Genomic DNA, 24,963 nt, shown 5'->3' on the forward strand with positions numbered 1-24,963 from the left:
TTTCCTGTATTCTCACTCTACAGGCAAATTGCCATCCCTTTTAGAAAACCCAGCAAAACCAAAACAGGCCAAACCACAGCAGCTCCAGGCTGGACGGGCCTGAGTGTGGCCCTGCTGCCCAGCTCCACGCTGCAGTGTGGAGCCGCCACCAAGGCCAACTGCCGATGCTCCCTCCCCACCACTGAACCCTGGGAGGTTGGAGGAGTTACTGCACACCCTGGCCAGCAAGAACATCCTGGAGTTGAACGACCTGAGGGATGATGACAGCAACCAAAGAGGGAGGAGGAGAGTACACCTGACCAGTGCACAGCCAGTGAGCAGTCAGTGAGGAGGGAAGAGGTGTTCAAGAAAAGTCCAGCAGGAGAGCTGAGTGCCTGGCACGCAGTACAAGGTAGTACAATGGTCCTCCAATTTTAGTGAGCATCAGAATCACCTGCAGGCTGCTACAACACAGAAGCCCAGAATTGTTGAGTCAGTGGCCAGTCCAGGAACTGCGGATGGAAAAACAGATGGAGCCTCTCATTCCCACCAGGTAAACTTCTGACCCTGGTACACGTCCACCTTCCCCCATAGGCTGATCCCTACAGAAACCCAAGAAAGAAACTGCGGAGCTGTGGCTCCTCCTGCCCTCCACCTCCCCATCCAGACATCCACGCTGTGACAGCTGGAAAGAACTAGGATCCAGACATCCCACAAACATCTCCCAGGCTTGCATCTGGCTCTCACCTGCACACAACATGGTTTTGCAATAGGAGCGCATCAGGGTGCAAAAGCAGGGCACACGATGGTGTGGGAAGAGCACACGAGAGCCCAGCCCTCTGCCCAGCATGCGGACCCTGTCTCCCCGGCCAGGGATGTGGGCCACCGGGACTATGCCACAAAAGCACTGGGGAGCTGCTCTTCATTGATTCACCCCGGGGATTTGCCACAGTACACTTCCCGCCAAGAGCCCACTTCATGTTGCTGTGTTGTGGCCGCACCACCAAGCCTCACCAGCAACCCAGGGAGCAGGTGAACAAATCCTGCATCTGCACTGACAGGCAGGGCAAGGCCAGGGTCCCTGGAAATGATCCTCACCCACACCCTCCCCTTCCTGAGTTGTTAACAGCACTGAGTTCTGCCGCCACGGTGGACTGCGTTGTTTCATGGGAAGTTAACGGCAGCCCCTCCAGAGAGCAGTGCTGTGAATCACACAAACACTCTGATAACAGCTTGTCTGCTGACTTTCTTGGAGAGATTCAAATGGGAAAATCTGGCCAATCGTCACCCATGGCCACTCGCCCTTTTCTGGCTTGGGGACTGGAGAGGATGCATTCTGGGTGGCCGTCATAGGACTGAAAACCAACTTCGCGTTAAATAAGGAAAAAGAGTGAAGAGTGACTCATTCTCAGCATTTTGTTAAACAGAGGCAGCGTGTGTATTTGCAAATACCTGGACTTCACACTGATTCTGTGCTCACAAATGGGTGTATTCCGGGGAATAAACGTGATCTTTTCCTGCCCCATAATAAGAAAGATCCAATTACTTCTTTCTCACATGATGAATGGGTACAGCAGCCCCTAGGCTCTGACTGCCTGATGTGGTGCCAAGCTTGTGAAATCCTGAGACTCCAACAACATACTCTACAGCAGTAACCCCAACAATGTTTCCCCAACCAACCCCCAAACTACAAATCCACCTGAGATATGCCACACTCAGGACTGTGGGCCACCAGCCCAGATGGCTATATCCAGAAAATTCTGGAGCAGAAAAGAGTCCAGCCTCAGGTGACAACACTGATGTAATGCTCTTGCCAGCCCCTCCTCCACCCATTCACCTGCATCCACGGTGGAGGCCTCGCCAGGCCCCCTTCACCCCCGCTGCGCTCGGTGCTGCCTGCCCTCACCTGTTCTCCAGGAGCGTCATGCACACCACCTCCCGCACGCCGGGATTGTTGGCCTTCTCCACGGAGCAGCCCTGCAGGTTCCAGGTGGCCAGCCGCAGCACCTGCCGGCCGTCCCTCACGCCCGCAAAGGCTTCCACCGAGGGCCGCGTGGAGATAATCTGCGTGGGTCCCCCTGGCGGCAGGTCCAAGTCCTCACTATGCAGGCTCAACGACGTGGGGCTGGGGTGCGGCTTGGCGGTAAAGGTCAGGCCTCCGTTGGTGTGGGTGGACGGTGGCCGGGACCTCTCGGCGAACACCTGGTGCCGTATCCTGTCCAGGAAGGTGGCATTGATCCCGTCCATTCTCACCAGGTCCTCCACGCTGCGGAAGGGGCCGTGCTCCCGGCGGTAGTCCACGATGCTGAGCGCCATCTTTTCAGTGAGGCCTCGCACGCTCATAAGTTGGGCCGGAGTGGCCGTGTTGATGTTGACCCGTGGGGTGAGCGGCACGCCGGTGGCCAGGTGGTGGGGCTGCTCAGCCAGCAGGTCCCGGCGCAGGGAGCTGGGAGAATGTTGCGCAGAGCTGCCCTTGCTGCTCACACAGATCTCAAACTTGACCTGTTCCAGCTTGGTGGCGCCCACCCCACTGACCAGCGCCAGGTCCTCCACCTTCTTAAAGCCACCGATGTACTCTCGGTACTCCACGATGCTGCGGGCCACAGCACGCGTCACACCAGGCAGGGTCATCAGCTCCTCCTCCGTGGCCGTATTGATGTTCAGCCGCTCCTGGTTGACCAGTATGTTGCTGAAGTTGCAGGCTGCGCTGAACTTGCGGTTGTGGGACAGGTCCGAGGGGTCTCTGGGGATGGAGCGGTGGCATCCCAGGGTGCTCCCCATGGCAGGTGAGGAGGGAAGGCCTCACTGTCCCTACACACTGACCTCTGGCTAGGGAGGGAACCTCCGCAAACCTCGCAGGCACAAGAAACGGAGGGTGCCCCACTCACGGGCTGAGGAGGCTGTCAAACATCAAATCTCCCATGCCCGGAGTGTCCCAAATTACCTTCCACGAGGCCACCTGGAAAGGAAATGAAACACACATGTCCACAGGACTGCTCCATTCTCATCAGCACGCCCGACTGGAGGCAGCCCGGAGCCCAGGCTGGTGGTTACCCAAGCGCCCCCGAGAAAACACACACGATGAGCCTGTGGAGACGTCGGTCTTTACCACACAGGGGTCTAAACGGGATAAGGAAGCGCTTCCTTAAGGAAGAGATCCCAGCCCATCAGCCTCTCACCTGTCCGGCCCACGTACAAAGTAGACAGCGCCCCTTCCCCAAACCTGATCCCAAGCAACCCCCAGCCCCCCGCCCACGCCACCCAGGGCGGCCCCCGGGAAGCGGCTGTGGACCCCAGCGCCCAGCCGCCCGGTTCCTCTCCCACCTGCGGCTCCGGATCCCGACCTCAGCCCGGACAGAGGCTGCGGGTGAGCGGGGCCTCGGGGCGCCCACGCCGCCGCGGTCCGCGCGTCCCGGATCGGGGTGCGGGAGGAACTCGACGTCGCCCTCCCGGAGCTGGCAGGAGCTGCAGGGCTGTTCGCGGGCGGCAGCGGCGGCGGAGGCGAAATCCAGCGGCAGAGGCTGCACCAAGACTTGAGGCTGCACCGGGACTTTCGGCTCGCCGCGGTTGCGTTTATCCAGGGGAGTAAGAAAACGAAAGTCCTGCGCCCAACTCGGACACCAGCTCCGCCAGAGCGCGTCAGATCCCAGCACCAGGAGCAGGACTCTCGCTCGCGGTCCGTGTCAAAGCCAAAGTCCCGGCCGCGCCGCCCGCGCCTCCGCCGGCACCGCGTGGCCACGCCTCCGCCCGCGCGGCCACGCCTCCCCGGGACTCCCGAGGGCGCGCGGGGGCGGAGCCCGAGCGCGGGGGCGGGCGCAAAGTTAATGGGGCGGGGCCTGACGCTGGGAGGCGGAGAGTGAACCCGCAACTGAGAGCTCGGAGGCGGGGGCGGGGCTTGACGCCTGGAGGTGGAGCGCGAACAAGAACCAGAGGGCGCGCGCGGGGGAGGGGCCCGAGCACGGAGGCGGGCCCAACGGCCAAAGGGCGGGGCTTGCCGGCAGGAGGTCCAACGCAAACGCAAACCCGACAGATCGCGGGCGGGGCCTGAGGCGGGGGCGGAGAGGGGGAACCCAGGAGCGCAGGGGGCGGGGCCCGGGGCCGCAGAGGCGGGACTTGGGCGGTGAGGGCACGAGGCTGACGCCGTGATGGCGGGCCTACCCTAAGGCCGTCTGTCTGCCGCTCCGGAGCCAAGGCTCCCACCTGGAACCAAGCGCGGGCTTGTTTTGGGTAGAGGCTACTCAGTGTACAGTCCGGCTGCTCTTGATCGATCTTAGGGCGTGAGGACCGAGACACCCCCGAAGGGGGCAGGGAAGATGGACGAATGCCATCCCTGGGGCTCCAGGCCACTCTCAGTTCTGCCCGAAGGTTCCAGAAGAGACGGAATGGGCTCCGCATTCCAGGCCTGCTTTCCCTCCCGGCATTGACGGTGAGGCTCACCCTCCCGGGACTAACCTTCCCTGAGCCAGTCAAGTCATCCCGGCACAGGCTTAGCACCCTAGGCAAACTGGGTCTGTTTCTACAGTGTTTGTTCAATCACTTAAAGAAGGAAGTCCGCTTTCCTCCACTGGAAGATGCAGGCTGCTTCCCATACTTCAGGCCAGGTTATGGAACACATGGCCAAACGATTAGTATTCAATTAAACAAACCCCTTGGTGATAGGGAAGATACCGCTGGATACTTGGACCCTGAGTATTGGGAGCTCCCGCATGATGGGACCAGAACTTCTGTTTCCAGTTCCTGGGGCTAGGCCCCCTTTTCAGGGATGACAGCCTTGAAGGTACCAGAGACTGAAGCAAGAGGCAGCCCTGGCCTGGCAAAGCGCCACTGCCTGTCGGAGGCGCCTTTCCGGCCAGGGCATGAGTCAGCACGCCCTCCAAGGCAAGGAACAAGGCAAGGCCAAGTCCAGCCGGGTTGGGCTCAAAGAGCTAGGGGGTGGTTCCCGACAGCCCTTGGGAGAACTCAAATGGTGGCCTGGGGGTATGGTCCAGCTCCCCTCCTGTGCTGGCTCCCTTTTCCAGTGACCTTTCTCACTAAGATTACCTCACTCCCTTCCTTGAAATGCTATTGTCAGGTGAAAAAAAGGTAAGAAAAGCAAGTAAACCCTCTTAGCGGAGAGAAAACGCTCTCATTGAGCATAACCTCTTGAGGAGCAGTGTAGCTGCATTAGACTGGACTAGGATATGACCCTTAGAGAAACCCTGCATTATCCAAACGAAGTAAAGATGGGATCCTGTTAATAATTTCACTGTGTGCCCGGCACCACGGCTTAGTGACTAAAGTCCTCACCTTGCCAGGATCCCATATGGGTGCCAGTGTGTGTCCTGGCTGCTCCATTTCCCTTCCACCTCCCTGCCTGTGGCCTGGGAAAGCAATGGAGAATGGCCCAAAGCCTTGGGACCTTGCACCCATGTGGGAGACCCAGAAAAAACTCCTGGCTTTGGATCAGGTCAGCCCAGTTCCAGCTATTGCGGCCACTTGGGGAGTGAACCAGAAGATGGAAGATCTTCCTCTCCGTCTCTCCTCTCTGTAAATTTGACTTTACAACAAAAAATATTTAAAAAATAATAACTTCCTTGCAATATTAGACATAATCTTGCTTAATTTCCCATAAACAGTAGACTTCAAGATTCGTGGGAAAATGGACTTACAAATTAAGTTTTGTTTGCTGCAAATTTGTTTTTTGTAATAGTCATCTCCATGAACTTTTCAGAGACTCCTCATTCGCTTGCACTTTGTCGGAAATGGGACCAGGAGTTAGTACCCCTCAGAACATAGATCAAAAAGAACAGATGTGAAAAGCACGAAATGCTGACTTTAAAATGACCCCATCAAATGTTGGCGAAGACATGGTGCAGCCAAAGCCGTCACACGTGGCTGTGGATGTGTAACCACCCACAAGCTCAGTTTGACACTTCTTATAAAAATTAAACATGGGCCAGCTGGCTGTAGCCATGGGATCTCCAACTGCATGCGAGAGCAACCTGGAGGGCCTTTGACAGCGCGGGCCAGCCCGTGCCTGCAGCTGCCACTCAGCTTTCCGATAGTGCCTGGCCTGGCCTGGCAGCTGTGACCTCTGCGGGGAGGGCTGCTTGGTCAGCTCAGAGTCCTCACACACTCTTGTTCCGCAGCACCCCTCAAGGCACACAGGGTCCAGTGCTGCACTTTGCTGCTTCCGGAACTGTGCTTGAGACCAAGGTCCATGTTACCAGTAACCTTGTCATGGTGGTGGACCTGCAGGGGGGGTGAAAACCTCCAACGGAAGAAGTGAAATGACAACAGTGAGCATAGGTGGGGCTCTTTGGGGCTATGCCCCGTGTGATGCAATAAAAGCTTTAGAAATGTGAAAAAAAAAATTCAACATGGGCCTATCACAGGACTCAACCACTGCACCTCCAAGTGTTTACCAAAGAGGGTAGTATTAAACCTGCAGACTTACACATCCATGTTCACTAGAGCTGTTACAGCCAGAAAAACAATCCATCAGTAGATGAATGAATAAACAAATTGTGATATATCCAGGTATACAGAAAACCACTGAAGCATCTCAAAGTCATTATACTGAGAGAGAGAAAAGCAGGCCAAAAAAAAGTGTGTGTGTGTGTGTGTGTAAAACATTACAGGACTCCACTTATTTAAGACAGTATAAAATAGAAACGTAGGCAGAAAGCATGTCAGTGATTGATGGGAAGAGATTCGCGAGGAATGGACTATAAGAAGCAGTAAGAACTCTGAGAGGTGGGCCCGGCGGCGTGGCCTAGCGGCTAAAGTCCTCGCCTTGAAAGCCCCGGGATCCCATATGGGCGCCGGTTCTAGTCCCGGCAGCTCCACTTCCCATCCAGCTCCCTGCTTGTGGCCTGGGAAAGCAGTTGAGGACGGCCCAATGCCTTGGGACCCTGCACCCGCGTGGGAGACCCGGAGGAGGTTCCGGGTTCCCGGCATCGGATCGGCGCGTATCGGCCCGTTGCGGCTCACTTGGGGAGTGAATCATCGGACGGAAGATGTTCCTCTCTGTCTCTCCTCCTCTCTGTATATCTGGCTGTAATAAAAATGAATAAATCTTTAAAAAAAAAAAAAAAAAGAACTCTGAGAGGTGGTTTCATATCTGTGTGAGCATCGAAACAGGCAGACTTGTGTACTTGTATGTGAAGTTTGGTATATTCTGACTACACCTTGGTAAACTTAGAAAAAATATATTTGAAATAAGGAGTGTTCTTTAAAAACAATAACAACAAAGATTCTGTTTGGAGGCTGGGATAGGTGATCAGGACAGAGGGAGGTAAGGAATGCAGGGAGTTGAATCTGCCCATAAATATTCCCCCGTTGGAACTGCGGGCCCGGGAGCCAGGTCCCAGAGGCTTCCGGGTCTGATGACATCTAACGGTCTGTTTTCTCTGCTGCTCTAATCTCTAATGCAGCACCATCACCACCTTCCACCCCCAAACACAGGCACGGAATCTGACAAAGAGAGTACTGGCCTTGGATGAGTGCTGATGAGGGCAAAATAAGCAAATTTAGAATACTAAGAAGCAGTGAGCTAAAACACACAAGATGGGAGGAAGCAGAAAATCAGAATGTGGGGAGACCCGGGGAAGCACCCGGCTTCCCCTCTTAAGAAGGGGACTTGCTGGGTGCTCCGTCACATAAGGAATGGACATTTATTTTACCTCTAACCATGGTTATGGCCCCTCTGACATCTGAGTTACATGAGCGTGTCAAAGGGCAAGGGTTACATCACTGCAGCCACACACTGCATCCTGTGGTCACTGCCCCTTGCAACATAGTTCCTGGCTGGGGCCTGGTCAGTGATGACCAAGGTCACTGAACTTATTTTGTAGTCAGCAATTTTAAAGGTAAATGTCAACTCAGGGAGTAGGAAAAGTGGTAGAATCCAAGAACGGAAAGTGTTCATCATTTTTCATTCACATCCCACGCAACCCTAGGCACTGGGGAGACACTGCTGAGCAATTTCATGATTCTTCTGTTCCCAGAGCTGACAGACCAGCAAGAAAGCAGCCCATAAGGTCAGTAAGACCAATGCCTATTCAAAAACAGAAAAAAATGGGAGGCAGCTATGGATTGCAAGTAAGTTAGTCTAGGAGACACCTGGGAGGTGAGGGCTAGGATGAGCTCTGAAAGATGAATGGGGAACGGTCTCCAACCCAGAGATGTCTTTGGCAAGCAGCCCCATGTCCTTTGTCACTGAGGTTCAGCCAGACTACTGACAGCGCCCTTGGTACCATGAACAGCTGTGCCCTGTCCCAGCTGGATGCTTTCCTGAGTGCTGGTGTGACAAAGCACCATGCTCTGTTGGCGTGACCTCAACTGAGACTAGTATGTCTCTGCCAAAGTAGGCTACTTGTGTTCCCTACGTGATGAAACCCAGTGCTGGCAATTCACTGAAATGGTCCAAATCCAACCCTGTGTCCCTGGAAACCATGGGACGAGCTGACCAAGAACGACCACAGAAACCACCATGGGCAGCAAGCAAGCTTCACCTCTGCCTGCACAAGTAGGTGAGGACTTCGGCTTTGTTTCTGTGCAGACCCCAGGAGTCCCAGCACCTGGAGCACTCGTCTATGTGCTCTGCTACACATAAGAACATGATGGACTGTGGAGGGGTGTCCCAGGGGTCCTGCCTCCCAGTGTTCTCCACCTGGGCAACCCCTTTCACTGATTCAGAGCCTAGGCCTAGGACTGACAGAGAGCAGAAGGTAGAGATTTGCTAAGCACTTCTCCTTTGGGACTGGTCCTCTGAGTATGTCCCCCTCCACATATAGATGGCCCGAGCTGCCACACTGGAGGAAAGATCTAGACACCTCTATAGTGAGAGCGACACCACATGGAGAACTAAGGAGCACAGCCGTGAGTTGGCACCAAAGCCTCAGACACGTGAGAGATTGCGAGGGCCTTACATACGCGGCCCAGCCACCAGCTAGATGCTCCTGCATGAGTGAGGCCAGCAGATCACAGGAACAGAGGAGCAACCAGATGGGGCCCAGCCACACCATAAGATATGAGAGATCACACAGGAATGGTGTGAGGCTCAGACACATCCATGCCATCACCCAGCAGTGTGTGGTCCTCATGCTTTGCTTCCCAGCAAAACCCTATACCCCAGCTCCTTGGGCAGGCCCCGGACATTCACAGCCTTGGTTCCTGTCTTTGGGCTCCTCAGGACACAGCCTCCTTTGAGGCCAGCTTGTTATTATTGTCTTTTAGGTGGACTGCAAGCAAATTTTCAAGGATGCAGGCCCCTGCCCTTCAAAAGCTGTAGATAATCGTTGTGTGACAGCTGTAGTAATAAAGCAGGGCGTTTCTTAAAGAGCTACTGTACTTAAATACAATAAAATGGGTGTGTGTGCTTGTGGGTGTATGTGTGTGGGGGGGTGCTCCTCCCCCACAGACAAGGAAGACGAGGGGAGCAGCAGGCACAGGGACCAGGGACCCAGGGCACACAATCCCGCTGTCTGAGGCTCCGCCAGCTACAGACCAAAGGTCCTCTTCTCTTGTCAGGCCTCTCCCCTCAGCACTCCTCTGGGAGACAGTGCTTCCACGGGCCCTGGAGGTGCTGGGCGTCCTGTTCATCCTAACCTGGATGGGGAGAGGCCCCACAGTCCCCACAGCTCCCAGGTTCCTGGCACCAGGCCCTTGACCCAGTGGGCCTACATCATACCATACTCCCCAGCACCTCCCACCTGCAGCTGTTGGCATCCAGGGCCCGCCCACCTCCTGTGCCATCCAGGGCTCCATGGTGCTCTGGACCCTTCTGCTCCTGGAGACAGGAGGGAGCACAGCTCGTCTTCTGCATGGCCTTCTGTGTCTATCACAACTCCACTAACTGCCCCGCAGTCCCCACTCCCACCTCGAGGTTTCATGTTTCCACTCTGCTTTCTGCTCCTGCTGGTGCTTTCTGGCTGACCTGAAACACAGGTGTGGACAGAGGCAAGTGGCCAGAGGAAGAGGCTTGGTCAGCCCATGGGGCACACTCTAGGTCCTGCACCTGTCCAAGCTGCCTGGCATTCAGGGAGCTTCCTTGGCAGGATACACCCTGGGGAAGTGGTTCCCTCTGGGACTACATCACCTCTCCAGGTGTGTGGGTAGCCTGTCCACTATCCATTGTGTTTGTGTGGTTCATCCCTGGGCAGGTTAGGAGTCTGGCAGGCAGTCCTCTGACTCTTGGTCCCCCTTGATGATCTGTGTGGGTCTTTTGACCACATTCAGAGTAGAGATCCAGGCAAGAGACTGGCAAGTTCACTGGGACTCTGCTAGTTTGAGTTGGCTGGCAGAGGCCTACAAGATACCTTACAGGAAGTGGAGATGGTACAGTGGGGGTGGGCTCTGCTGCTACCCAGGGCTTCAGCATGATGGTGAAGCCCTCCAGCTGGGTCTCTTGCAGACCAGGAGCAGGCAGCTGGCCAGCACCTCAAATGTCCCAGGTCTCTCCCTACATATGACCCATGGTAACCATCAGCTCAGTTTGTCAGGTCTGTGTGGTGAGAGCCTCAATCCAGCTTACCTTGGGGTCAGGCCTCAGCTTCTCCTCACGATCTCCTCTCATCATAGACTCTGCAGCACTCCCCCCAAATCACCTTTTTGCCTGGTGGTTTGGAAAAGGAATTTGTTAGGAAGATTTTGACACATTATAAACACACAGTGAGAACTGTTTTGTTTTTTTTTTAAAGTCCATAGACTTTTTTAAAAAAGTATGTATAAAATTCTACTCATTTGCACTCTTCTAACTCCATTTTTTTTCATGAACTTTTTTAAATCTCCTGTAATTCCAAGGACTGTAACTTTTGGGTTATATGATAAGAATGTACTTTGTTTTCTAACAAACTGCCAAATTACCTTCCAAAGTGGCTGTCCCTCATTGCATTTATATCAGCAATAAATGTGTGTTGCTGTCATTTCATGTTTGGGACTGTCAGTGTTTTGTCCATTCTTAATTTTTCTGAAGATTTATGCATTTTTTTATTGGAAAGGCAAGTGTACAGAAAGGAAAGGAGAAAAGGAAAAAAGAGATCTTCCATGTGCTGGTTCACTCACCAAATGGCCACAATGGCCGGAGCTGGGCCAATATAGGAGCCGGGAGTTTTCTCTGGGTCTCCCACGTGGGTGCAGGGCCCAAGGACTTGAACCATCCTCTGAGCCATCCTCTACTACTTTCCCAGCTATAAGTAGGGTGCTAGATTAGAAGTGGAGCAACCCAGACACAAACCAGCACCCATGTGGGATGCTGGCACTACAAGCTGAGGCTTAGTCTGCGCACCTGGCACTGGCCCCAGGTTCTGCCCATTCTAGTAAGTGTGCATGGTGTCTTGTTCTGTTTCAATGTCCCGATGACTTGTGATATGGATTTCCTATCAAACACTTGCTAACTGGATAACTTCTTTGGTTGATGGGTCTTTTCAGATCTTTTACCTGCTTTTTTAATAGACTTGTGCATTTTGTTTTTGTTGAGTGTTAAGCATTCTTTGCATATTTCAGATAAGTCTTTTATCAGATAAATCTGCAAATAATTTTTCTCTGTTAGATGACTTGCTTTGTCACTTTTGTCAGTTACTTTTGCACAGCAAAAGTTTTTAATATTGATGCAGTTCAGTTTGTCAATCATTTATTTCATGGACCATGTTTTTGGGGTGTAATATGTCTTATAGGTTTATGGCATATCTTTTGACTTTTGTGTAAAAGGCATAAGTTCTATGTATATGTTTATGTTTTTGTATTTGTATGTCTAGTTGTTCCACCACAACTTGTTCAAAGACTTTTCTCCATCATATTTCCCTTGTTTCTTGGTCAAAGATGAATGGAAGGTAGTGATGTGGATCTATTTCTGTGCTTTCTGTTCAGCTCTATTGATCCATCTGTCTATTCCTTTGCCAACAGCCAACTGCCTTGATGACTGTAACTCTGTAGTGCACCTTAAGTAGAACTAATCCTCCAATTTGTTTTTCTCCTTCAGTGTTGAGTTTATCAATATCTACAAATATGCTCACATTCAGATTATGTGGAATCCGTATATCAGATTGGTAAGAACTTGACAGTATTATCTTCTTCTTCTTGAACATGAAAAACCTCTCCATTTACTGACTTGCTTCTCTACTTCAATTTCTTTCATGAAAATTTTATATTTTTCCTTATGTGAATCTTATCCATATTTTGTTAGATTTATGCATAAGTATTTCATTTTCTGAGGGGAGTTAATACAAATTGTTTTAAGTTTCAAATGTAGAAAAGTGATTGAATTTCCTATATTAACTTTGTATCCTGCAAACTTGCTATAATTACTTCTATGCACCAGCTTGTCTGTGTTTTGTCAGTTGTTTATTATTTCCACAGAGCAAATCATGTCATCTGTGTACGGTTTTGCTCCTTCCTTTTCTTCCTTTTGTCTTATTGCTTTAGCTTAGGATAGTCAGTACAATGTTGAAAAAATAGTGAGAGGGAACACCTGTGCCTTGGTCCTAATCTCAGCAGGAAAGTTTCTAGTTTTTCAACATTATTTAAATATGGTGGGCTTTGTAGACGTTCTTTAACAAGCTGAAAAAGCTCCACTCTGTTCATAGTTTTCTGGGCATTTTTTTTTCCTCTACTCATTTATTCATTAATTACATTGTATTACATGACACAATTTCATAGGTACTGGGATTCTCCCCCCTTCACCCCAAACCCTTCCCCCATGGTGGATTCCTTCACCTTGATGCATAACCACAGCTCAAGTTCCGTTGGGATTCCCTCATTACAAGCATACACCATACATAGAGTCCAGCATCCCACTGTCCAGTCAAGTTCAACGGCCTCTTAGGGAGGCCCTCTCAGGTTTGAAGGCAGAGCCAGCAGAGCATCACCCCGATCAATTACAAGCTCCAACATATCATCAACAACAATCCAGGTACGATGAGACTGGTGCAGAGTCCACTGATTGACATAGTCCATCTTAGAGTTTCCCCTTGTCCAGTATTTCGCTGCCAACATATAGCTGAGGTGGTTGATTGATCTACTCCATCTTCCATCTTTTCTTGGTTAATGTTTTGATTCCTCCATTTTGTTCAGAGGAATCCCCAAAGAAACTTTGAGGTGTTCCCAGTCCAGGCTCCTACATGTACTAGTAAGCACAGTGCCCACCACAGTCCATCACTCCAATCAGCTGGTGGTTGTAACCCCTGGGTTGGATCTATTCTCAGCCCCGACCTCCATTGGAACCAATGAGTATTGCAGCTCTTCCCGGCTCTGCCCATCACACACTTGTCCCTCACCTAAACCAGTGGGAGGTGTGCTGGTTGGGTGCTGCATTCCCTACTGGCACAGGCCATTTCGCCTTTGCATTTTGTGTTTTGTACTGTTTTTATTGCAACCGAACCTGGCCAGGCCCCCACACAGTTCCAGCACTCGGACTTGCCAGTGGATGACGTGAATTGACTCGGCCTGGTCTGCCCCCAACCTGAGCCAAATGTATGCCAGTGGGTCACTTTCCAAAGCTTCTTCTGGGTTGTTTACCTCCATGCTTCCTGCGTTTATTTGTAGGGTCAGTGTCCTGTCAGAGGAACTGTTCAGATTCCTCCATCAGACCCCTTCCTGGTGTCAGGCTTCACACATACCAGCAGATTCTTCAGCCAGCACTGCTTTTCAACCCATTCTGGTTCCTGCTGTTGGCAGTTTCAGCGTTTTCTGGGCATTTTTAAAAATCATGACTAGGTGTGGGATTAAACCACTTTTGCAGCACTGGCATTCCTAGTGAGCTGGTTTGAGTCCCAGCTGCTCTCTTTCTGATCCAGTTCCCTGCTAATGGCTTGGAAAAGCAACTGGGGATGGCCCAACAGCTGGGACTCCTGCTGCCCACTCAGACGGCCAGGATAGAGTTCCTGACTCCTGACCTTGGCCTGGCCCAGCCCCAATCACTGCAGCTATTTGAGAACTGAACCAGCAGATCGAAGACCTCTTTCTCTTCGTGTCCCTCCTTGTCTGTATAACTTTGCCTTCCAACTAAAATAAAAATAAAATTAATATTCAAAAAATTTTGAGTAAGTATTAAAGTTTGTCAAATGCTTTTTCTGTATCTAGTGATGCAATCATGTCAGTTTTCTGAAGTTATTAATGTTAGGGGATAAAATAATTGATTTTCTAATACTGAACTAGCTGTGCATACCTGCAATAAATCCCAGTGAGTTGCACTGTGTAATTCTTTCTATACATTGTTGGATTAGATCAGTTAATACCCAGTTGAGGGTTTCCTGAGAAATATCCATCGATTGGTTACTTTTTCTTTTTTTTTTCCTTTTGTAAGATCTTTGGTTTTAACACTAAGGTAACACTGACCTCATGAAATGAGTTAGAATTTCTTCCTTCAGTGTTTAATGGAATTCTGCAGTGCATTCAACGGGACTTGTACTTTCTGCTTGGGAAGGTTATTGATTATTGATTCAGCTTTTTTTCACAGATACAGAATAAACCTATTCATACTGTCTACTGCATATGCAAAGCAACAGGATCAGTCAGCATCAGTAATATTTGTATTCTGAAAGTCAACGTCAACTATAGGCTCAACATCTCAGTCCAAAGAAGTGCAGTGTTGCAGAATGAGTGAGAGTCTGAGAGAACCAAGTTAGAATCTCATTTAATTCATAAGAAAAACGACCTTGAAAGATCATGTGGTTCCCTTCTGGGACTCACTCCCTAGGGAACCCTTCCCCAATATCAGTTATTTCCCTGGTGGCTATATTCTTCTCTGAGGGAAATTATAGTCTTTCTGCAAAGTAAGATAAAGACACGAAAAGTTACAAGCTTGGCTCTTAGGTCCAGGAAGTAGGTAGGGAAGTTGTAGGAAGACCAGAGGCATCTCAGACAGCCTTCAAAGTATGCTTTGTGGTTAGAAAGGGTTAGATTAATCAGATGGAAATGACATTCACCCCTGCATGACTTCTCTAGACCTTGAAGTTGACTGTGCTTACAGAATCTGCTAGAGAGGTACAGGCAGCACCCCTCTCCTCTATCATGTGGCAGGTCTCACAGGACCATCAGGAGGTGGGTGTCAGGTTCTGAGAGCTCTGGCCTGCTGCCTCTCCTGGTCTTCCTTACAGCATGCATCACCTACACATCAGTATTTCCTCAGCAAAGTATTAGCTCGTGGAAGAGAAGGCCCTGGATTTTGCTGCTGCCTCCCCGAGTCTCCCACCATGGCCCAGTCCTCAATAACTATCTGTGAAAAGAACCGAACGAACAGTCTCCTAAACACACACCGCCATGACTAGGTACCTGGCGGGAAGCTTCTTGTTTCTGATTAGTAAGTCTCCCACTACAGCTTCCCGCTGAATTGGGGAGCCTGTGCCCTATGGGGAACCTGATGACAGCTGAGTGTGAATCCAGGCTCTGAAATCTGGGGAAAGGCCCCGTTTCCCCCAGTAAGTAAAGTGAGCAGACTGGGCTCGGCTTGCTCTCCATGCCTGCCCCTCTTCTCAGTCAGTGTAGGAGAATTGGTTGGATTAAAATATCTGAGGCAATGGAGGATTTCTCTTTTTCTCCCTGGAGTTCTATCAGATTTTGCTTCCTGCAGTTGGAAGCCCTGTTATCAGGCCATAAATATTTAAGATTGTTATATCCTCTTGACAAATGGACCATTTCATCATTATGAAGTGACCTTCGTCCTTGGTAATATTTTCTGCTCTGAAATGGACATTGTCTAATAACTCTACCCCTGCTTTTTTTTTTAAATCGGGTTAACATGGTACCTCCATTTCTATCATGTTACTTTTTTAACCTGTTTTTTTCCTAACGTGTTTCTTACTTATTGATATTTAAAGTGTTGCCTCTAGGCAGCGTGTAGGTGGGTTGTGTTTTGAATGTGTCCCCCAAAAGTTCATATTTCCGAAATTTAACCTCTTGTAGTGTGTTGAGAGGTAGGACTTTTAAGATGTGATTAAAGTGATGGATTATACGTTAATGATCTCATTATAGGAGTAGGTTAATCATTACAGGAGTGGCTCTTGGTAAAAGAATGAGTTTGGCAACCATCTCCTTTTCTCTCTCCCTCTCCCTGACTCTCCCCTTCTCCCTCCTCCTTCCTCTCTGCTCCAGCCTTTCATATCCACAATGCAATGGTGCCGCACAAGACCCTCACCAGAAGCTAATGCCACTATCTCGGATTTTCAGCTTCTAGAATGTATTTACAAATAAATTTCCCTTCATTATAAATACCTAGGGCTGGATATCCTGTTATAGCAACAAAAAACAGACTAAGACAAGTTGGCATTTGCTGCTTTAAAAAAAAAAACCGAATCTCTCAATCTCTGCCTTCAAATTAGAGAAATGGGACCATTTAATGTGATGACTGATACGTTAGCTTTGCATTGATCATCCTGATGTCTGTTTTCCGTTTATTCCATCTTTTCCCTTTCCCTCCCCCTTTTTTATTTTGGACAGATTACATTTTTCTAACATTATTTCTATTGAAATGATTTTTAGTGTACATACAGAAGTATCACCACCAATTATAGAACATTGTACTCTCCCCCAGAAGAAACTCCATACGCTTCAACTATCACTACAAACCCTCCAGATCTTACCCCTCCTCTAGCCTCAAGGAGATATGAATCTACTTTATGCCTCTAGAGATTTTCCTATTCTAGACATGTCACATAAATGGCATCATGTAATATGGGTCCTTCGTAAGTGGCTTCTTTCATTTGGCATCATGTTTTAAAGGTTCATTCACACTATGGCATATGCCAATACTTCCTTCCTTTTTATGAATGAATTCCACTGGTTGGAGTCATCAATTGATGGACACTTGGGTTGTTTCCATGTTTTGGTTGTCAGCAATAATGCATGCATATCCACTTACACATTTTTATGGCAGTTTTTTTTTCTCCCATGGGCACACCCAGAAGTACTATTGCTGTGGCATATGGTCGCCATGTTTCACTGTCTGCCAAGTTGTTACCATGCAGTCGCCCCCATTTGACGCGGGCATCAGTAGTGCACAAGGTCCCCATTGCTCCACCTTGTTGTCAACATATGTTAAGCTCCAGCTCTTTCCAAATAGCCATTCCAGTGAATGTGAAATGAAATCTCTATCGATATTGGATTTGTGTTCCTCTGAAGACTAATGATTTTGAGCATCTTTTTACATTTTTGTATTTTAGTTGGTGGACTAATTATGATTCAATTTCATCTCCTTTGTGACTAGTTAGCTATTGCTTTATAATTATTGTAGTATTTATTTCCTGATTCATAAAATCCCTCTTTAACATATGTCACTGTCTACCTTAATGTAACACTAAATCAATTAATGTACATTCAAGAGCTAACTTGTCTTTCTCCATTCTTAGCTTGGAGCTGTTGTTAAATGAGGTACTCTGCTCCTGGGAGTGTGGTGACTTGGTGCTCTGTTACCCTGAAGGAATAGGATGTGTCATGGGCAGCTAGAGGGAAACACCATGGTTCAGTTTGTAGAGTTTTGCATTGCCCTTGGAGGGTTAGGCTGGTCCTGCGGTGAATGTTGCCAGAGAGAACACTACTGGGGCCCTGGATTCAAAAGCAGAGTAGAGCAGGTGGGTACTGTAACAGCAGATGTTCCTTAGGAGTCCCCGAGGTGGCTTGTCAGGCTTCCTGACTCTCCTGGGAGAGTCCGTTTATCTGCAGCCTGAAGCATTCACACTGCTGTATTCATGACTAATCAATTCACTAATTCAAACTGTATTCAGTTACAGAGAACTCCAGTGAATCAAAGTGGTGACAGGTCTGGCCTCAACAGATCAGCTCTATCACTCAGACACTTAACTCAGGGATAAGACATAAAGCCCTCGCCAGCCTCAGTTTCCTCATCTGTAGAATGGGAATGAGCGATCAAGCTTCTTTAGCTTCCTGCAAGGCTTAATGGAGGTGATGTAGGTGAAAAGAGCAAACAGAAATGCCAAACTCACTATTATTAACATTTGTATCCCACCTCTATGCCTCATTCTCCATTGCAGCAATTATATTGTATGTTCTTTATCTTCACTGGGATTCTTAATGTAGCCAGGATTGCCCTGAGTACACAGGCTTTTGTTCCTCTTCCTGCTCTAGTGAGCTCAAATATTTTTATGGAACTGTCACAGCCTCTCCATTTTTCAAAGAACTATTGATCAGGCTGACTCAGTCCCAGGTATGTGCTCAATACTCTGTGGGCCTCACTCCTAAAGCTCATTATCAACCCCAAGAGGATGGGCTGGGTTTCTGAACCCCGGCACTGTTGACTTTTGGGGCCAGGTTGTTTTTGGTTGTGGGTGGAGGTAGGGAAGGCTCTTTTTTTGTGCTATAACATGTTTAGCAGCATCCCTGGTCTCTACCCCTAATGCTAGAGGCACCTGCCCAACCACGACAATCAAAACTGTGTGAAGACACTCTTATGTATTTCCTGGGAAGGGGACAAAGAATCCCCCAGGTGGGAACCACTGGGCAGGGGTGGGATCATTGCCATGCCTATGAGGAAGCCAGGATTCAGAGTAGTCCAGAGCCTTGCTCAGAGTCACATTCTTGCCATATGGTGGAGGCAGGATCCAAATCTGAGAGCACCTGACTCCTAAGCTCCATCTTTTAGTAACACCAGAATATTCTTTCTCTCATCTATAAATAAAGCCTCAAATACCCTTGATACCCCTCACCCTGAACTATGCTTTTCTTGCTGAGTGTGCCTGGATTTTGGACTGTCCTCTCTGAAGACCCAGATGAGGCTCACAGTGGAGAGACAGCCATCACTGTCCTCAAGGGGGTCAGGTGTTAACACACCACGGGCGGCCACGTCTCGGATGTACCTTTCCATACATGGTAGATGTGCTGGGTTGCATTGCATCTCCTGAAAGATCTGCTACAGTCCTAGTCCCCAGCACCTGTGCCTGTAACTTCTCGAGCAACAGTTTCTGCAGATTTGATCGGATCAAGGTGAAGTCATTTGGGTGGACTCTGTCCTCACATAAGGAGGAAAAGGTGGGCCTGACACCTGATGTGAAGGTGGAGGCAGAGCTCACAGCGACGCTGCCACAAGCCAAGGGACACCTGGTACTCCTTGAACCTGGAGGAGACCAGGAAGGATCGTTCCCAGAGGCTTTCATGGACACACATTTGATGTCAGCACAGTGACCTCAGACTTCCAGCCTGCAGAGCCTCAGGCCAGTCCAGTGCTGTGGCTCCAGGCCAGTCAGACCTGGGACTTCACTACACAGCCCTGGTGAACTGTTCAACAGACGGCAGCTGAGGCCACGCCCAGACTGTTCAGCACTTCACGGCGTTGTGCTGGCTCCCCCATCTCCACTCAGTCGGACTATCCGGCTGTTAAACAGCATTGGGAAAGATTCATTTCTGCCGTGATAAACCCACAAGTTAAACCATCCCTGTCACGAACCACAAGGGTGAGATATTGATCTGGCAGTGAACTGAAAACAGGGGGCCATTCACCTTCACACGCATGTGTCAGCGGCTGAGTAATCGGTGCCCTATCTTCCCTGGTGACAGGCAGTGCCATCGTGCTCCCTGAGATAACAAGCAACTTCACAGACAATGACTCAGGAGCCTTCCTTACCTGCAGGTCACAGATAAACAGAATGAGGAAATCGAACTCCAGGCAACCATGAGACTGATAGGAAATAACTAAAAGGAGTCGGGGTCATCTGAAATTTAACACACAGAGCAATCTATATTGGGCAAGTGAATGGGAAGCATCAAACCAACTCACAGGTACTGTGGGATTCTTGGTGCTCCAGTTCCCCAAACGAGTGCAGTGCAGCCTAAACAGGTCTTTGGTTTTTCCTAGCCAAAGCCTCACAAGTCATTCCATGCTTAACAGATTCTGCAAAAAGTTCCCTCAATCCATGAGCATACTAAAGATTGGGCCATTCCACAGAAAGCTGCCCACTCAGCTCCATTTGGAGAAGGGAGTTACATGGTTTGGACTCCTGCTACACCTCAGCTAACTGATTTTGCAAAATTTGTGGGTGACATTAGATGCTCTCTCAAAGATCATTCAGACAGCAAGTGACTCAACTTGTGTCCTCAGATTCCAAATCCAGTGCAATTTTCTATTTTCTTCCATTAAAGAGTTTCTTAATACACATTTAAATGCTATCAAGTGATGATGCAGGAATGTAAAAATAAAGTGAGCTTTGCTTTGCATGTAATTTACTAACCCTGGAGTAACTGAGCAACAGAACAGCAAATAATGGAAAGGTTAGGGAACAGGGAAGGGAGGGCGAGTATGACTAACCTTTGATGATGAGGAGCTGTCAGTCTGGAAGCTATACATCAGGGCATAGAAATCTCTGTCCTAGGAAGTCCCTTCATAGTGCCAACATCCCTGCCACCCACTGCCTCCATGAGGAGATGCTCCATCTGGTCTTAATGGGGCACAGAAGGAATGAGGGACGGGGAATCCTGAGAGGTGAAAAAGTGAGCAGTTAAGTGAAGTCCGAGAAAGTGGGTGTCCAGGAACTCTTGTTTGGGAGTTACGCCACAGGAGAGCAAGGCTCTCCGGGAAGAGCTGCATCAGCCTGACGCGCGTTCCCAGCACCAGGCTTCCTGCCTCTATGCCCCTTCTAAGACCTCAAGTGTACACTAATATTTTCACTATTTTTAAAACTAGGTTGGCTGTTTGCATTGTTGAGTTTTAAGAGTTCCTCATATAATTTGGAGGGTGGTTATTTATCAGATTTGTCTTTTGCAAATGATTTGTCCTAGGCCATGACATGTTTTTTGATCCTCTTTAAAACATCCAGGAAACAACAGAAAACCTATGATGATATAGAGAATCTTATGCACCCTTTGTCAAGGGTGTCAGAAATTGTCTGTGTTTGGGACCCACTTCTGAGATTCCCCACTACTAAGCGGAGAACAGACTGAAAGGAACAAGTGTGAGATGAAGGGGAACTGGGATAGTTATAGCTGCAGAGTTGGGAGAGCAGTTAAGACTCTTCCTTGGAGGTCCCAGTGCGGAGCCTAGTGGTGAAAGTCTTCACCTTGCATGCACCAAGATCCCATATGGGCACCGATGCTAATCCTGGCAGCCCCGCTGCCGATCCAGCTCCCTGCTTGTGGCCTGAGAAAGCAGTCGAGGACAGCCCAAAGCCTTGGGACCCTGCACCCACACGGGAGACCTGGAAGAGGCTCTGGGTTCCTGCCTCTGGATTGGCTCAGCTCCAGTCATTGCAGCCACCTGGGGAGTGAATCATCGGACGGAAGAGCTTTATCTCTCTCTCTGTCCTCCTCTCTGTATATCTTTCAAATAAAAAGAATAAATCTTTAACCCCCCCCCACACACACACACATACACTCTTCCTTGGAGAGGGTGACAGACAGCTGCATTGGGAATTACGATGCTGAAGATGAGATTGCAGAGACCTTAAGAGTTAGGGGATGATCACATCAGGACCTCAGGCAGCCTTCCTTCCTGGACTACTGCATAGGTCCATGATTCCGGGTGAGGCCCAGAACTCTTGGATTCTCTACTACTTGGCCATCTCTACCAGGCATTCACCTCTCCTAAGCTAAACCCACAACTGACCCTGTACCCACCCAGAAACCAGTTCCATCTCTGTTTAAGAGTCATTTTCACTTCTTTTAAAAATTTGAGAGACACAGAAAGAGATAGACAAACAGAGATGTCCAATTGACTTGTTTACTCTCTGAACGCCCACAATAACCAGGGGTAGGCCAAGAGCAAACCAAGAACCAGAAACTCAGTCTGGGTTTCCTTTGTGGATGACAAAGACCCAAGTGCCTGAGACATGGCCTGCTGCCTCCCGGAGGCTGGAATCTGGAACAGAGCTGTGACTCACACCCAGGCACTCCGGTGTTGGATGTGGGCTTCCCAACAGGTGACTTCACTGCTACACCTTGGAAGGTGGCAGTTCCAGTCTTCTAGTTCAGGCCAAGAACCTTGAAGTCAACCTTTCTTCCTCTCTTTCAGACACATCTGCTCCATCAGCAATGTCTGACCAGATCTTCAAAATCAATTCCAAACTTACTGCTCTCCCAACTCTGCAGCTATAACTATCCCAATTCCCCCTCATCCCACACTTGTTCCTTTCAGTCTGTTCTCCACTTTAAGGCAGACATGCAGTACCACCCTTCTGTGATCACAGTCCTCCAGTGGCTCCTGATCACTGAGACAAAATAACATAAGTCTTGCTGTTGGGCTGTCAAGTCCCTCACCATCAGCTCGGTTCCCTGCCCTTCCCCTGCAGCTATCTGTTTTCTGCATTCAGTTGCTAGATCCTTCCAGTCACATGGGACCCTGGGAAGGTCCTGGCCCATGACAGCCCTCAGAGTCTCTGCTTGAGTGCTGTTCTCTCCTCATACAATGCTTTCCCCCTGCTTCCCAGAGACCCTGCTGGACTTCACAGCCCACCAAATACAACTCCAAGCCTTTCCCCCATATGCCAGCACTGCCGTCTGTCCCTCTCCCTACAGGGCTCAGCACTGATCATCCTACAGGTGAACACACCTGCTTATTTCTGACTGGCCCTTCCTGCTTGATGCCAACACTACCAGGGAAGGGATGATGGCTTACTGTTCAGTGTAGAGCCCAGAGCCCGAGAGAGGCCTGGTGGGGAGTGGGCCTGGTCTTCAGCAGCATCTTCCTGCTCTCAGCCTCTCCTTCCTGGCCTATCCTTCCCTGGTTCCACTCCCTGTGGGCAAGGAGACACAACTCTCCCGTTTCATAAAGGCAGGTTTGCAGAATATCCTCGGGGATCCTCTTTAACCGGACAGATTCCCTGGCTTCAAACACAGGCCCCTGCTGCAGCAGCAGTACCAGCTTGCTCTGTAGTCACCTCTCTGGCTGCCACCCAACTCCAGGGTGGAGCCCTACCCAGGGTTTTCCTCTGTTCACCTGTGCACCTGCTGTTCTTCCACCTGGTATGCCAGCTACACTCCCTGAACTCCATCCCTCGGAGAATCCCTAGCAAGCCCCTACTTAGCCTTCAAATTCCAGCTGATGGACCCTACTTCAGGGAGCCTTCCAAGAATCACAGTCATGTACAAAAGCCCTCCCTTGCTCCCCTAACTCACTGTATGGGGCTTCAGCAGAACCACCCTGCATGGCAGTTGGTTTCCAGCTTGTGTGTCTCCATCATTAGTCCAAGTTCTCACACGCATGCCTGGGCCTGGAATCTGCTAGGAACCCCACACATTTCCTGAATTAATATATTTCCAGAAAAGTGAAATATCCAGAGTAATGATCCAAACGAACACAGCTCTTTTGCCAATGAAAGAACTCCCTATTCATCAGCAGTGACAATGTTCTAGAATGCATGATCGCAGGTGTGCATGAAAACTGGGACAGAGGAGAGAGCTGACCTAACAGGGACATTCAGATGGCTTCAGCTGAACTTGTGTAATCACCTTTACCCATATCTCCATGATCTCTCAGTGTGTGTATGTGATGTGTGTGTGTAGACATACAAAATGCATATACAAATGTATATATAATTACATATAAATAAGTTTTATATACCCATTTAAGATACTGGAGATGTTTTGTGGGGCCTGGGTATCTAGGTCCTCTCTACTGGTCTAACAGACTTCCACACCTGGCTGAGCCTCCTTCCTTTAAGGAGGTTAATAGTTAAAGCATCCAAACTCATATAGACTTCCCCCAGGCTTAGTTGTAGAATCCCCTGAAGATTCCAAAATGTGTGGATGCTTTAATCCCTTCTGCAAAATGATGTATAACCTATGTGTATACTTTAATTACTTCTAGTTTGTTTATAATAGTTAATACAGAATAAATGATATATAAATGATTATAAAACTTTATTGTTTAGGGAATAATGACAGGAGAACAAGTCTGGACCTGTTCAGTACATTCTCACATTTTTTTAAAATGCTTTGGATACATGGCTAGTTGAACCCACAGAAACCAGTGGAGACTTTTCCCTCAAACTTCAGAACTTCACTCAGATACACGTTTTTAATTTGAAGGGACCTGTTGTTAAAAAATTTCTTTTGCATTAATTTTAGTCCATTTCACTCTGTAGTCATACAAGACTTCTGATCCAGGCAATGACTCTGCTACATTGGTCAGTAATTACTTATGAGTACATCACATTAGCCATTTTTATACTTTTCTACCACATAATCAGCATGAATTAAATTAATGATTTAGCTTAACATCTGCTGAGTGCATAGCTCGCTCATCCAGAGACTCCAACAGTCATTTGACAAATGCTCACTACCTGCAAGGTGGGGCAAGGCTGTGATGTCCTCGCAGAAAATAAAAAGATTGATGTAACAGTGAATGTTGTACGAAAAACAAAACTGACCTATGCCCACAGTGCAGGAATGAGGGATTGACCACCAACTAGACAGACAAGTGCACCTCAGCATGGTGACAGTGATGGCAGCCAGCCAGGTACCCCTGCTGGCCCACCTGCCCACACCACACGAACACCATTGATTTGTACAGCCATCTCCAGGTCAGCCACGGCCTGGATCCATGGGCCTGGCCTAGATGTGACCTACCCTTACACCCCAGTCTCCATTACAATGTTTGCCAAACAGGTGGAGCTCAATAAATGCTCATGGTATTGCTGAACAACAATGAGCTGACTACAAAGCAGTGGCCAACCATACAGTGACACTACAGCAAAGAGGATTGCTGAAGAGGGTTTTTAGCTCCTGGGTTATCGATCAGTGATTCTCAGGAAAAGAAAAAGAAACATACAAAGGCAGGTCTTGAACCATAAAATCTAAGTGGTGAGCGGGAGTGACCTGAACCTCTGAAAGTGACGTTTTCATGTCTTTGTTGTTGATTCCATGAGCCTCTTTTCCAGAAGTCATTGCTAACCATAGCTAGGAGGGCTCGAGGGACCCAGAGCTTCCTATACCTTGAAACACAGTCAGAGCCCATTGTCACACTCAGGTGGACAGATAAGAACCATGAGGCTTGAGCCAGCAAAAATACCAGGGCAGCCAGCATCTGAACAGCAGCAGCCCACCTTCAAAGAGATCAGTGCACAC

The 24,963-nt window shown here is 49.1% G+C and overlaps 1 protein-coding gene and 1 non-coding gene across 4 annotated transcripts in view; one reads left to right on the forward strand and one right to left on the reverse strand.

Annotated features, from left to right (window-relative positions):
* The window catches only part of EEPD1 (endonuclease/exonuclease/phosphatase family domain containing 1), a 165,608-nt gene that overhangs the window by 93,280 nt on the left and 47,365 nt on the right, over positions 1 to 24,963 (reverse strand). For 2 of the 3 annotated variants that reach the window (XM_058678272.1, XM_058678273.1), the window contains one exon: positions 1,886 to 2,938. In XM_058678272.1, coding sequence (XP_058534255.1) covers positions 1,886 to 2,760 — 875 coding nt within the window. In that variant the 5' untranslated portion in view covers positions 2,761 to 2,938. Of the gene's footprint in view, positions 1 to 1,885; positions 2,939 to 3,303; positions 3,734 to 24,963 lie in introns of those variants that run through there. The other variant, XM_058678271.1, reaches the window with a different exon arrangement.
* LOC118758205 (small nucleolar RNA SNORA44) lies at positions 5,898 to 6,025 on the forward strand. Its single transcript, XR_004995592.2, has one exon. It is a non-coding gene; the product is annotated as a small nucleolar RNA SNORA44 (small nucleolar RNA).

Source organism: Ochotona princeps, chromosome 20 (genome assembly GCF_030435755.1).
Source record: "Ochotona princeps isolate mOchPri1 chromosome 20, mOchPri1.hap1, whole genome shotgun sequence".
Classification (NCBI taxonomy): Eukaryota; Metazoa; Chordata; class Mammalia; order Lagomorpha; family Ochotonidae; genus Ochotona; species Ochotona princeps.